The 13,439-nt window shown below is 34.0% G+C and overlaps 1 protein-coding gene across 3 annotated transcripts in view; it reads left to right on the top strand.

The window, feature by feature from the left end:
* Window positions 1-1,862: 1,862 nt before the first annotated feature.
* Window positions 1,863-13,439, top strand: part of SPDYA (speedy/RINGO cell cycle regulator family member A) — a 19,938-nt gene continuing 8,361 nt past the window's right edge. For all 3 annotated transcript variants that reach the window (XM_012727627.1, XM_004686328.2, XM_004686329.2), the window contains exons 1-4: window positions 1,863-2,100; window positions 4,106-4,164; window positions 5,704-5,789; window positions 8,269-8,440. In XM_012727627.1, the coding sequence (XP_012583081.1) occupies window positions 1,869-2,100; window positions 4,106-4,164; window positions 5,704-5,789; window positions 8,269-8,440 (549 nt within the window). In that variant the 5' untranslated portion in view covers window positions 1,863-1,868. The remainder of the gene's footprint in view (window positions 2,101-4,105; window positions 4,165-5,703; window positions 5,790-8,268; window positions 8,441-13,439) is intronic.

Genomic DNA, 13,439 nt, shown 5'->3' with positions numbered 1-13,439 from the left:
TGCTGAAGTGGCTTTCACTTCTCAGTGCTGTGCTTTAACTCACTGCGCCACCAGGGAGGGCCCCCACAGCTCTTTTTATTACCTCCAGAAAGAAGGAATTATTTCATATGTTTATAGCTTTACTGTCTACTTACAAAAAGTAAAGCCCTAGACATCCTATTTAAGTATGAGTTCTGGTGTGAAATTTTTCATATTGATGGAGTCCTTATAAAAACTCATTGAAGGATTTTGCAGTATGAGTTTAGTTTCTCCTCATTTCCTCTCCTTTCCTGTCACTTGCCATTCCCTAAAGTGGCCCATATTTTAATTTGCTTTACATTCTTTTCCTCTTGCTTGCCATGAAAAGTCTCATTCTCTTAGTATAGCTAGGTGAAGAACAAAATTAAATACGACCTCAAGGTAGGATTTGACCAGGAATGTGTGATCGATAATTTCACTCTGATTCCTGCTCAATATTTTTCTTGGCAGAGTTTGCCTGTTAACCTCAATGACTCAATTTAGGGAATTTCAGGCATTTCCTTCTCTTTCCATTCCCAAGTTTTATATGAAATATCCTGACATACACATTTTACTTTAACTCTTGGAAACGTAGCATCTGAATTGAGGTATGTTATATAAGTATATAAACAGACAACAAATTTTGAAAGTTTAGTATGAAAATAAAATATAAAACCTCAAGATTACATATTAAAATGATACATCTGAGTTACATAAATATTAAAACTAAATTCATAAATATACTGAGTAAAATAAATATTAAAACGAAGTTCACTTCTTTATTTTTACTTTTAAATGTAGCTTTAAAATACAAAATTACAATATGTGACTCCTGTTATATTTGGACAGTGTTGATCTAGCCCTGCTATATCCAAACTTATTTTCCATTCCTTCCTTCAGCAGGAAAGTCTCTTGAGGGTCAGAAAACAGACTGTACATAATTCCTTGAGCATCAAGGAAGGCATGGCTGCTTGGGTCACTGTGAGTTCTGGATTCAGAGGTTCTCATTAGGGTCTTAGAGTAGTTTTCTGCTTTGTTTATTCATACTTCCATTTCCTGTTACTTTGTAGCTACTTTGACTACAAAAGTAACCCTAATTGTAATTATGTGATCTTATCACCACCAAACATAGTAATGATTATGCATATTGTTAAATATTGATGAGTTAACTTTTTTCAGATTTTATTGGATTTTAACTCTGTGCACTCATGTACAATATAGTCAACCAGTCAAATAGCAGTCATGCTCTCATTATTTTAAAAATTAGAGTGATTAATAGAATTCATCAAAGCACATATTCAGACGTTTCTTTGTTAGAATTGTTTTTAACTTTTTGATAATTACCAATAAATGCTTGTATAAGTGGATTTTTATATATATCAAGGAATTTATAAGTGGCAGTGTTTCGTGTGTGTGTGTGTGCGCGAGTTTGCTTTTTAATATAGTACTTGATTTTAATAATAATTCAGTTTTGGAAATATAGTTTATATAGAATTATGTCATTACAAGCAGAACAAAAAAATCAACAAAAATAATACCAGAAATAGGTTATAAACCCAGCGTAGTTTCTATAATTAGTTTTCAGACTTCATTTTGAATTCCCTAGTAGTCAAAGCAAAATAATATATGGAATCTTATTATTCTGGAAGGGAAAGTTATCCAAGGAAACATAATATTACTTAGCACTGATTCTAGAAACAATTCTCATGTGAGTCCATCACAAGAATTAATATTATAATAGGAAGTTCAATAACATTTAATATGATTGCATTTCATATGTCATCAAATTCACTGTTTTTATATACAGATGAAAGAGTGTCATAAATAAATAATTGTATGTTTTATTTTTCCAGGAATCTTGGGAAACCAAAATGAGGCATAATCAGCTATGTTGTGAGACACCTCCTACTGTCACTGTTCACGTAAAATCAGGGTCCAATAGATCACATCAACCTAAAAAATCCATTAATCTGAAGCGTCCTATTTTTAAAGATAGTTGGCCAGCATCTGAAAAAAATGCACATAATAGCAAGTCTAAACGCCCCAAAGGACCCTGTCTAGTTATACAGCGTCAGGAAATGACTGCTTTCTTTAAATTGTTTGGTAGGTTTAAAATACTGTAATGGTAATTATAAAGTTCTTTAAATTTGAGAATGTAAAGATCTGTTTTATGATTCTCATAATAATCAGAGAGGATGCTGTTATTTTCTTTGCCAGCTTTTCATCTCAAGTCAAATTTGTTTTCACTTAGTCTTTTTGTTAATGTTGGGGTTTTGTTTTCATTACTCTTGGATTAAAAATTCAGATTCACTTAGCCTCTAGACTACTTAAATTCATTTGTCCAGCTGTCAAATGTAAATTCTAGGCAACTTTGTATCAAAGTAAAATACTACATACAATCCCAGGTAAGTCACCTGACCACAGTTTGATTGGACCAGAGGGGTTTTCTAGAACTTTCACTGCTAAGACTGAGCAGCTCTTCTCCCACCTATGACTATGCAAGTGCCTATCTTTTCGTCTCTCCTTTTCCTAATAAACCTGTACTTTTAAAATGTAAAAAAAAAAAAAAACAAGCAAAAACAGTAAACTTGGAAAATCAATCTAAAGAAGTTTCATTAATTACAATAGGGAAAATTATATCTTATCAGACTCATAATGAAAATGATGTTAAATTTGTTCAGATCATGAAATGATGATACGTTGCTGATAAATTTCTTTTTAAAAAATAGCCAGAAAGAAACTTCTTTAAAGTACTTGGCCTTGGCCAAAGAGAGAAGGGATTTTATTTTTTTAAGTAGGACAATAAGGTAGATAAATTAGAAAAATGGTAGAATAGCTGGGTCCTGCTAATTATGAGAATGGATCAAGTCAACTAGATGGATCCAGGTAACAGTCCCTTGTTTATATAGGGAGGCAGAAGTGTATAAGATGAGATAGTTGGGGAGAAGAGAGTTTATTCTGCTAGGATTACAGAAATCTTAAAAATAACAAAGTTGGGCACAAGCTGTTTAATATTTTAAAGAAATCCAAACAAGAAAATGAGATAAGAAAAAAATGTAAGTCAGGGTCTACAATGCTGTTAATACAATGTTCTCTTTGTTAAGAGTAGAACAAAATTATTCCTCACAAAATTACTATGCACAGTTAATTATAACTGATAATGGAGATATAAGAGAAAATACCTGGCATTATCATTTTAAGTAATTTAACAAATATAAAAGGAGTTAACAAGAAAAAAATTAATTATTCTCAAAAAATCAGTACTTATTTTGGAATTATCCATATATTGCTATTTCTAGGATATAAGAGTTGATATAAAGAAATAATGCTTTTATCACTTACTTTTAAGTAAAGGGAAGAAATAGAAAAAAATTCTCATTATATTCTGACAACTGATATTTTCAGATTATATATTTTAGCCTTTTAAAATTGAAATAAATGTTTTTGAGCTATTTATTGTTACTACTTTTAATAATACTTAGATCTTTTTGTCATAATACTCAGTTTTTCCAAGTTAAATGTTAATGAAGTAGGAATATTCTTTATGAAGACATCTCTGTGTGTATTTGGATATTATATAAATTTAGATAATTTATAGATAAATTTGAGGATAAGGGAAGAATCCAAAATTAAAATTACCCTGGGAAACTAAAAGGTGTAACTGGTAAAAAAAAAAAAAAAAAAACACCCAGAAAACATAATATTCATCAAGTCATTATTTCTGAGTTATCTTTTATTAGGTTTGGTTTCCACCTACTAAGGAATGGATTTTGGAGAGAACTAATCTATAATCTAGAGTTACCCAAAAAATATTTTTCAAAGAGATTTTGGTATATCCAATTAAGTAATTCCTTCTACTATTCCTTCTCCAGACTGAGCAATGTACTAAGCCAAACAGGAGTTAAGGCAATTAAGGCAGATACTGAAACTGGATGATAAGGCCATAGCTCTTTGAACAGAATTGCCAGTGATAGATATACCGAAGAACCCTAATTTAGCCATTCTTGCTTAACTTCTAAGCATCATTTATAATCTTATATAGACATTCATTCTTCAAAAAAGAAGCATTCTATTTTAAAATACAAGTCATAGCTATCTTTTGTTATAGATGACGATTTAATTCAAGATTTCTTATGGATGGACTGCTGCTGTAAAATTGCAGACAAGGTAAATTTGGAAACAATATAATCATTAACCAGGATCCTTATGTTTCTGTGCCATCAGAACTTTCATTCAACTATACAAGAATTTCTATTAAAGTTAGGAAAGGAGACTTCATTGCTTCTAAAGCAAAATCCAGGGACCCTCCCTGCTGGCACACAGGTTCAAGTATCATCAAGCTATCAAACTGTTATCAGCCATTGTGGCCTGAGTTCTATCCCCAGCCAAGGAGCTCGCCCACATAGCATAGCATACTTCTCCTGTCTCATCTACTGCTCCCCTCAGCAGTGTATTTCAGTAGATCTGCCCGTTGTGCTCCCCACTCTGTCTCTGGTGAACCTTCTTACTGTTTCCCTCCCATCCCTCTCTGGCCTACACCACAGCTCTTCTATACAAAAATAAAACAATTTAAATAAATAAAAATTCAGCAAGATTTAATGTGCCAATCAACAGAAAATGGAATGAATAGAACACTGGCTTGTGATTAAATACTAAATTAATTTTGGAGTTACCATTTTTATTTCAAGTTTAATGAATATGAAAAAGATAAAATTGGAGGTTTTTTAATTTTGGAAAGTTAATTTTGGGAAATCTCAAACACATACACTTAAGAAGAATAAAGACCATGTGCCTATTGTCCAACAACAACAGTCATCAACTCATGGCTGTTCTTATTTCTCTAATCCTAATTCCCAAAACTGGATTACTTTGAAGCATATACAAGATATTCTACAACATATCCATGTACATTTCAAGGTGTGTCTCTAAAATATGAGGTATATTACAGTGCCATTAACACCTTTAAGCATTAGGCCTTGTCAATTATTTTCAGTTTATATGGAATCGTAGTTTTAAGCTTTACAGTAATTCAAGTTGTTGGACAGCAGGGGGCAGTGCTTTTAAAGTAGCTAACTAGGACTCCATTCTAGCACTATTTTAAGATTGTGCTTCTGAAAATAACCTTGAAAACTTGGAATCACTTTTGTGGCTGATCCTGTGAAGATATACTGATTAAACATTTTATGAGAGAGAATTTAACATCGATATTATAACTTGTTTTTTATTTGAATAGTCAGAAAATGGCATAGAATCCTTATCAGGCTAGACTTGTGTTTTCTTATAAATATATATAAGACACTTTTCCCAATGAAATTAGTGTCACATCATCCTAGCTTCTGACTGGAAGTTATTTTTAAAAGATTACTTTAAAAAGTGAGTATGGTTGTCTGCATCTAAGTAATAGGGCTGGGGGGAGGGGAGTTGTATATACACTTTCATCAAGCCATCATGGCAACATATTAACAAGCAGTTAATCTAGTGAAGTATGTATCCTTATTTATATTGTTTTTTCAATTTCTCTATAGGTTTGAAATTTAAGATAAAAATGGACTAAATTCTTAAAATATTGGCAATAATAAAATTTAAGAATTATATTCTAACTCATAAATATTCAAGAACTATTTTGTACTATTCATATGAATTATAGGAAGGGATTACTTATAAAAGCTGAACATTAATGTCTACTTTTAACTTCTTTCCCTATAGTATCTTTTGGCTATGACCTTTGTTTATTTCAAGAGGGCTAAATTTACTATAAATGAACACACCAGGATAAATTTCTTTATTGCTCTGTAAGTATACTTCCTTCTAAGTGATTTTTATGGTAGCTATTTAAAATAATAGGGTACCTTATTTACAACAGTTTAAAATCTAATATATGTTTCTTAATAGGCCTTCCTGTATAAAGGTTATATCATTTTACTTTCATAAGATGTTTTGTTTTGTTTATTAATCTTAAGCTGCTATATGTCTAAGATTTAGAATTTACTTGAGTTTGCATTTTTCAGAGTGTTCAATAAATTATCCCAAATTCCACTCCTTTAGAATTAAATGTTTTATTTTTTTTTTAATATTTATTCATACAAAACTGGGGTACAGGCCAGAGATGCGGAAGGTGAGAGGATTCACCAGGGACAGAGTGGGGAGCAGAACAGGCAGATCGACGAAATACACTGCTGAGGGGAGCAGGGGGCAGGTCAGGAGAGGTCTGCTGCACCATGTGGATTTCCTCTGTGGTAGATGGGGATAGAACTCTTGGGGAAGTGGCTTAAGCTTCTTAGTACAGTGCTTTAACCCTCTGCGCCACCAGGGAGGGCCAGAGTTAAATGTTTTTTTAAGGGTCATATTCTCTTTGAAATTTCCAATTAACGTAAAAATCATTATCATTGCCCTTTTGCATTTTATATGAAAAATGCTCTTGACAAACTTATTGTGGATTTGTCTGTTACATAATAGTTATTCAGATCTTACACCTGTAGTATCTGCTGCTTTATTTAATACACTGAACTTTGACCAAGGAATAATTTGTTTTTGATTCCTCACCTGACTTTTTATTAAGTTGTACATATTAGCTATATAATGTATTAAATGGTTCTAATGACAAAGTTTCATAATCTATAGGTATATATAGGCCAGAAGTCTGTCAAAATTGATGTAATTTAAGAATACCTATATTAGTCTCAAACTTTTCTACTCAGTACCTGTATATAATGCTGCAGTTCCCACTACAGCTGCTAGCACTGAATAAGTATTACTCAGCTTGCTTAATTCTGAATAAAAGAATATATCTTAAAACAATGATTAAAGGTGTAGGGGCAATGAGAGGATTCACCAGAGACAGTAGAGAGTAGACCAGGCAGATTGAGGAAATATACACTACTAAAGGGAGCAGTGGGCAGGTCAGGAGAGTTCTGCCACACTATGGCCAGGGATCAAACTCATGCTGCAGTGGCTTCAGGAAGCTTCAAAGTGCCGCACTTTAACTTGCTGTGCTATCAGGGAGGGCCCTATATTCTGTTTTTAAACTTTACATGTTTTGCTTAGTCAGCAAGCATGAATGGTGCTAACCTCTGTGTCTACTCTTTATTAAGAATTATCAGGGAGGCCCGCCCTTGGTGGCGCACAGGTTAAAGCACAGCACTGAGAAACTAAAGCCACTTCCACATGAGTTTGATTCCCGCCTGCCCCGGAGGTGACCACATGGCGTGGCAGACCTCTCCTGGCCCGCCTGTTGCTCCCCTCAGCAGTGTACTTCGTATATCTGCCTGCTCTGCTCCCCACTCTGTCTCTGGTGAATCCTCCCACTGTCCCTGGACCTCTGGCCTGTAACCCAATTCTGTATGCATAAATAAATAAATCTTAAAGAAAAATGAACAATAATGTAAGAAAATAAATACTTAAAAAAAAAAAAAGAATTATCAGGGATGGGGCCCTCCCTGGTGGTGCAGCAGTTTAAAGCACAGCACTAAGAAGCTAAAGCCACTTCAGCATGAGTTAGATATCCATCTGCCCCAGAGGTGATCCACATAGCGAGGCAGACAGTCCACCACTGCTCCCCTCTGCAGTGTACTTTGTCCATCTGCCTGCTCTGCTCCCACTCTGTCTCTGGTGAATCCTCTCACCACCCCTGCACCTCTGGCCTGTACCCCAGTTACAAATAAATCTTAAAAAAAAAAAGAATTATCAGGGATAGTAAAGTAAAAACTTACTTCACATTATTTCACAGAAGACATGTTTTGACTGATTATGTGATCTGAATGAGTTTAACAATGAGGTGCTTTATAATAAGGTTGCCTGATCTTCCTCAAATATTCAGCAAGATACTGATTTCCAGATGTCTGTATGGGAAAGATTATCAGAAAGGCTTAGAGGAAATAGTGCCCACATTCACCCACAGCTGGAAATAGTGCCTGCTACCACCAGCCAGACTAAAACCTTCATAATTTGCAGGGTATTGCATAGAGGACTCAAGACAGTTTTACCAAGTAGTAAGGGGTAATTAGGCTCATATGGAACGTGTTCTAGATCTGCCTAACAAATGATAAAACAAGATCTGAAAGGATCATACTGTTTCCCATTAATTTAGCTTTATTGCAGATCAAAGCTCAAGATTTATAAAAATACAAAAATATCCAAAACTAAAGATAAAATTTATTGTGTGTCAATTTTTGATCTGCATTTCTTTAATTATGAGTAAGGTTGGACATCTTTTATGTGTCTGTTCCTGTCTTACACCCATTTCTTTTTTGAGCTCTTGGTCTTCTTTGTTAGGTATCTGGCTAATACAGTTGAAGAAGATGAAGAAGAATCCAAGTATGAAATTTTTCCATGGGCTTTAGGGAAAAACTGGAGAAAATTATTCCCTAATTTCTTAAAGTTAAGGGACCAACTCTGGGATAGAATTGACTATAGGGCTATTGTAAGCAGGCGATGCTGTGAAGAGGTAAGATTTTAAAATCATCTGTAATCTGTCTTCTGTTTATGTAATTTTCCTTGTTTTTTAAATGTACTTCTAAAGTTTATTTTTTGTATGTGTGAGGGTAGATCATTAACCTTGATGTTACCACAAATACAACTTGTTATTACAATGATGTTTTAATTTTATTCCAGACTAATTAAAAATTATCATTACCGTTTTTCAGAGCAGCCTACTTCTGTAGTAAGCATCTTTATTTTAGTATGTCCCTCTTGTTTGAAAGATGGCCACTGTATTGGGGAAGGGTAGTATGTATATTCTAAATCAAGTTCCTAAAATTGAAGTGTGAACCTTTTAAATTGAAAATCATAACTGTTTTTATATAGAATACAGAAATGTTTTCTTGATTCCAAATTCTTAAAAATTAAAGATCAAACTTTAATTAAAAAATTAAAAGATCAGTAATTTAATGCTGATTTTCAATAGGAAGAAAGTTAATGTTTCAAACTAAGGAAAGGTGCTAACAAAATATTAAATCAAGCAGTGATCCAATAAGTCAATACTGACCTTGCTAGCATGACACAGGCTTAGGATCACTTTTCTGTTGATATTAGCTTAATAAGTGATTTTGTTCACTTAGGCTTATAAAGATTTATTTATTTATGTATACAGAACCTGGTTACAGGCCAGAGGGGAAGGGAGCAGAACAGTCAGATCAGCGGAGTGCTGAGGGGAGCAGCAGGCAGGTCAGGAGAGGTCTGCTGCACCATGTGGGTTACCTCCAGGGCTGGGAATCAAACTCATGCTGAAGAGGCTGTAGCTTCTTAGTGCTGTGCTTTAACTTGCTGTGCCACCAGGGAGGGTCCTACTCTGAGGCTTTAACAGTGAAAACTAATAATTTTCTCCCCTAATTCCAGACCTGCACATGTGATTTGCTGATCATATTTCATTATCTAGTAAATACCTCAAATTCAACATCCTAGAAGTTGAATTCCTGATTCCCTACACAGACTTCTAATCCTGGTCCTTCTGCAGTATTCCAAACATCAATAAATGGTAACTTCATCCTTCTAGTTGTTCAGGTCTAAAAAGTTGTCACCCTGAACACATTCATACCTTAAAAAATACACTTGCTAGTCCCGTTTCCTAAATATTTCCCCACCTCCCTGGAATACTGTTTCAGTATCCTACCACTTCTCACTACCTCCACCACTAAAAACCCTGTTTTGTCATCTTGCCTCAATTATTGCCACCACCTTCCAAATCGTCTCTCTCATAATCTCTTATCTAAAACCTATACTCTGTCCCTCATACAGCAGCTTGACTAAGGTAATCATGATTCCTCTACTCAGAAACCTCCACTGACTTCCTATCTCACAGGGTAAAAGGCAGTTCTTAAAATTGCCTGCAGCTCTCCTCCCTTATTTGTTTGACTTCTTCCACCTTTGTTCACTTCACTCCAGCCACGCTTGCCTTGCTGCTCCTCAAACTTAGCAAGCACACTCACACCACTTGTCAGTCCCATTTCCTGGGTACTTCCCCCTACCTCAACCCCTAGTATCTAATGTGTTTCACTTTGTCATTTATTCAGAACTCTACTTAAAGGTCACCTCAGACAAGACTTCTCTTTATACCCTACATAGAGTAGTATGTCCCTCAGTGGAATAGAACTGCAGAACACAGAAATAAATCCTCACATTTATGATCAATTGAATTTTGATGGTGGTACCAAGAAAATTCAGTGGGAAAGAATAGTCTTTTCAACAAATGATGCTGAGACAACAAAGTATATACATGTACAAGAATGAAGTTGGACCCCCTACTTTGTGTGTGTCTGAAAAACTTTAGATTAAAGATCTGGCTGTAAAAGCTAAAATCTATAAACCTCTTAAAACTTACAGGGGTAAATCTTCATGACCTTGGATTAGGTTTTTTATACCAAAAGCACAAGTAACAAAAGAAAATAAAGTCGACAACATCAGAACTAAAAATTTTTGCCCTTCAAAGGATGCCATCAAGAAAGTGAGGCAAACACAAAAAATGGGAAGAAAATTTTCACACAAACTGTATAATAAGGGACTTATATTTAGAATACATAAAGGTCTCTTACCATTCAATAATGAAAAAACAAAAATAGGCAAAAGTTCAGAGTAGATATTTCTCCAAGGAAGATAGATATACAGCTGGGCAAGACACATGGAAAGATGCTCACTATCAATAGCCACTAGGTAAGAGCCACAGGAAATAGTACTTCACACCAACAGGATGACTAATTTAAAAAGCAAGGATAAAAGTGGAACCATATGATGTGAATATGAAATGGAATTGTTGCTTTGGAAAACAGTTCTTTCAAAGGTTAAAATATATGAACATCAATTCTACTCCTGATTATATACTTCCAGGAAGTAAAAAACTGTGTCCATACAAAAGCTTGTATTTGAGTGTTCACAGCCACGTAATTCATAATAGTCAAAAAGTGAAAACAATCCAGATGTCCAACAACTAATGAATGTTCAAACAAAATGCTGTATGTTCATACAATAGTGTATTACTTGGAAATTAAAGGAATGGGTTACTGATATATATTACAGTATAGGTGAATACTAACACTACAATGTTAAATAGAAGCAAATGACTAAGAATCACATTTCATAGTTATATTTGTGTAAAATTTCCAAGAAAAAAAAAAGTCCAAGAGACAAAAAAAAAAAAAAATTAACAGTAGCCAGGGATATGGAGGTGGGGGAGGGAGAGGGAGAAATGTGTTAGTGGTTGTTTTCTTTGTAGAATGAAAAGTTCCAAATGTTCTAAAATTATGGTAATGTTTGTTAAATTCTGAATGTGCTTAAAGCCGCTGAATTGCATACTTTAAATGAATGAATTATATGGTATTTGAGTGATATCAATAAAACTTAACAGTAGTACCTCCCACTACTATGTGTGTTTACTTCCTAGAATTTCAACCACCATATAACAATATAGCATATTCTGTGTATAGCATATTCCTAATGTCTGTTTACCCTTAATGAGAATATAAATTCCAAGAGGACAAGGTCTTTATTTTGTTCTTACTATATCTCCAGTGCCACAAGAATGCCTAGCTTATAGTAGATACTCAGTAAATACTGCTGACAGAATAAATGGAACTTAGAGCATCCACCTCTTTTGCATAACTTCTTAGCCTTGAAATGGAAAAACAAAAAACTAGAAGTATTTCACTCTGCTCACTTTGTATGCCTCTTACTCTAGTGACAGACTTTTTTTTGTTGTTGCTGTTCCAGTCATTTGAGTTGTTATATATAAAAGGCCATTTTACCTAGTAGATTTAATCTTGTTCTCCTATTCAATCAGTGACTTGAGTAAGAAATGCAATTCCAGTGTTGTAGAGGTTATAAAGGAGTTTCCTCTGAAGTTTGCTGCATTAAAGTAGCAAGACATGCTACTAGAAGTTTAGTTAAGTGTTTTATGCATTGTTATTAAGAGCAAGGTGCTTGCATATTTTCAGCCAACATTTAGTCTTATATTTTAAATACGGATGTAATAGTAGCTACAAACTGGCTTTAAGTAGTAATACGCTACATTTGCATTATGTTTTCTCTTAAAAAAATAGCATGTAAGAGTTGTGGTATTCTCATAGCTGATAAAAAAGAACTAAGGAGGTTGAGGTTTCTCAAGATCATATGTCAATTAAGTGATAAAGCCAAAACTTACATCTAATGGCTTCCACCTCTTGCTTAGAAAATGCACATATATCTATTTTTTTTTATATCAGGAATTGTATGTTATCTCCATTTTACAGATGAAGAGACTGATTCAGAAAGGTGGTGACTTGTCCATGGTCATTCAGTTAATAAGTGATAGAGCCAGCCATTACTTAAATTCAACAATCTTTCCATTATACATTACTGTTAAAAGAATTTATTCTCTCCTTTCAGAAAACATTATGTAATGTCTTTTTTTCCCTTAATCTTTGCTGCAAAGTGTTTAGAATCAAGTTTTATCTTTAACAACATCAGCATTATTACGCTTTATTACTGGCATGTCAGTCCCCCACTCCCACACCACCTTTAATCAAATTTTCTTTTTTGGGCCCTAGTTTAATGAAATTTTTTTTTCATTTGCTCTTTGTCAGCTGCCTCAAATACTTTAGGAAAAGATGCGTTATGACTAAATTAAAAATAAGCCTTCTCCAGAATGAGTAAACTCCTTACTCTGATCTTCCCTCTTTATAGTTAACCATTTTGGACACTGTTCCTCTATGCGGAACTTATTTAGGCTAGTGAATATCTTACTTTCTAGGTTGGTACAAAGATTATGGAGGATGCTAATCTAATGAGAGTTAGACTCAGCCACTTTATCCATTTTAGAATGTAACAGTTTTATTAAGCAGCAGCATTTCTCTATTCCTGTTGTCTGACCTAGATGGCACTGTATCATACTTTCTCTGTCAATTACTACTTGGTTCCAGATAAGGAACTTAGAAAGCAGTGTTTTGAATGAAATAATACAATCATAGCATATAAGAAACCTAATGGTAGGGAAGGTGCTCCAAGCTGTTATAACTTGCTTTAGATGAAGATTATAGTAATGAAGAGTATCATTGTCATTACATAGTGGCCAGCTGGATATAGAACATATGAGAGAATAAACTAGTGATCTCAAATATATATAACAGAGTAGTGGATTTCCTAACAGAAATATGAAGGACTGAAAAAGAAAACTTTTTTTTGGAAGATAAGGGATTTGGTATTAGGCATGAATTTAAGTTTGTGATTAAATAACTAAGTGAATGGCCATTAGATATGAGTAAGAAGAGTCATCATTTATGTTTGAAGCTGGTAGAGAAGAGAAAAGATCTAAGGTGAAGATAATGCTAATTTTTTGAGCACTTGTCAGGCACTCACTGTTGAAAGTTCATGTGTATTAACTCACACTTCTTAGCACTAGCTAATCCCAGCTGAGAAAACTAAGGCACAGAAGATACTAAATAACTCAAGGTCAAAGCAATTAGTAAAGCAGTATTCAA

The sequence above is a fragment of the Condylura cristata genome, unplaced genomic scaffold (genome assembly GCF_000260355.1).
Source record: "Condylura cristata isolate star-nosed mole 26May11 unplaced genomic scaffold, ConCri1.0 scaffold00020, whole genome shotgun sequence".
NCBI lineage: Eukaryota > Metazoa > Chordata > Mammalia > Eulipotyphla > Talpidae > Condylura > Condylura cristata.
This window is presented reverse-complemented; position numbering and strand designations above follow the sequence as displayed.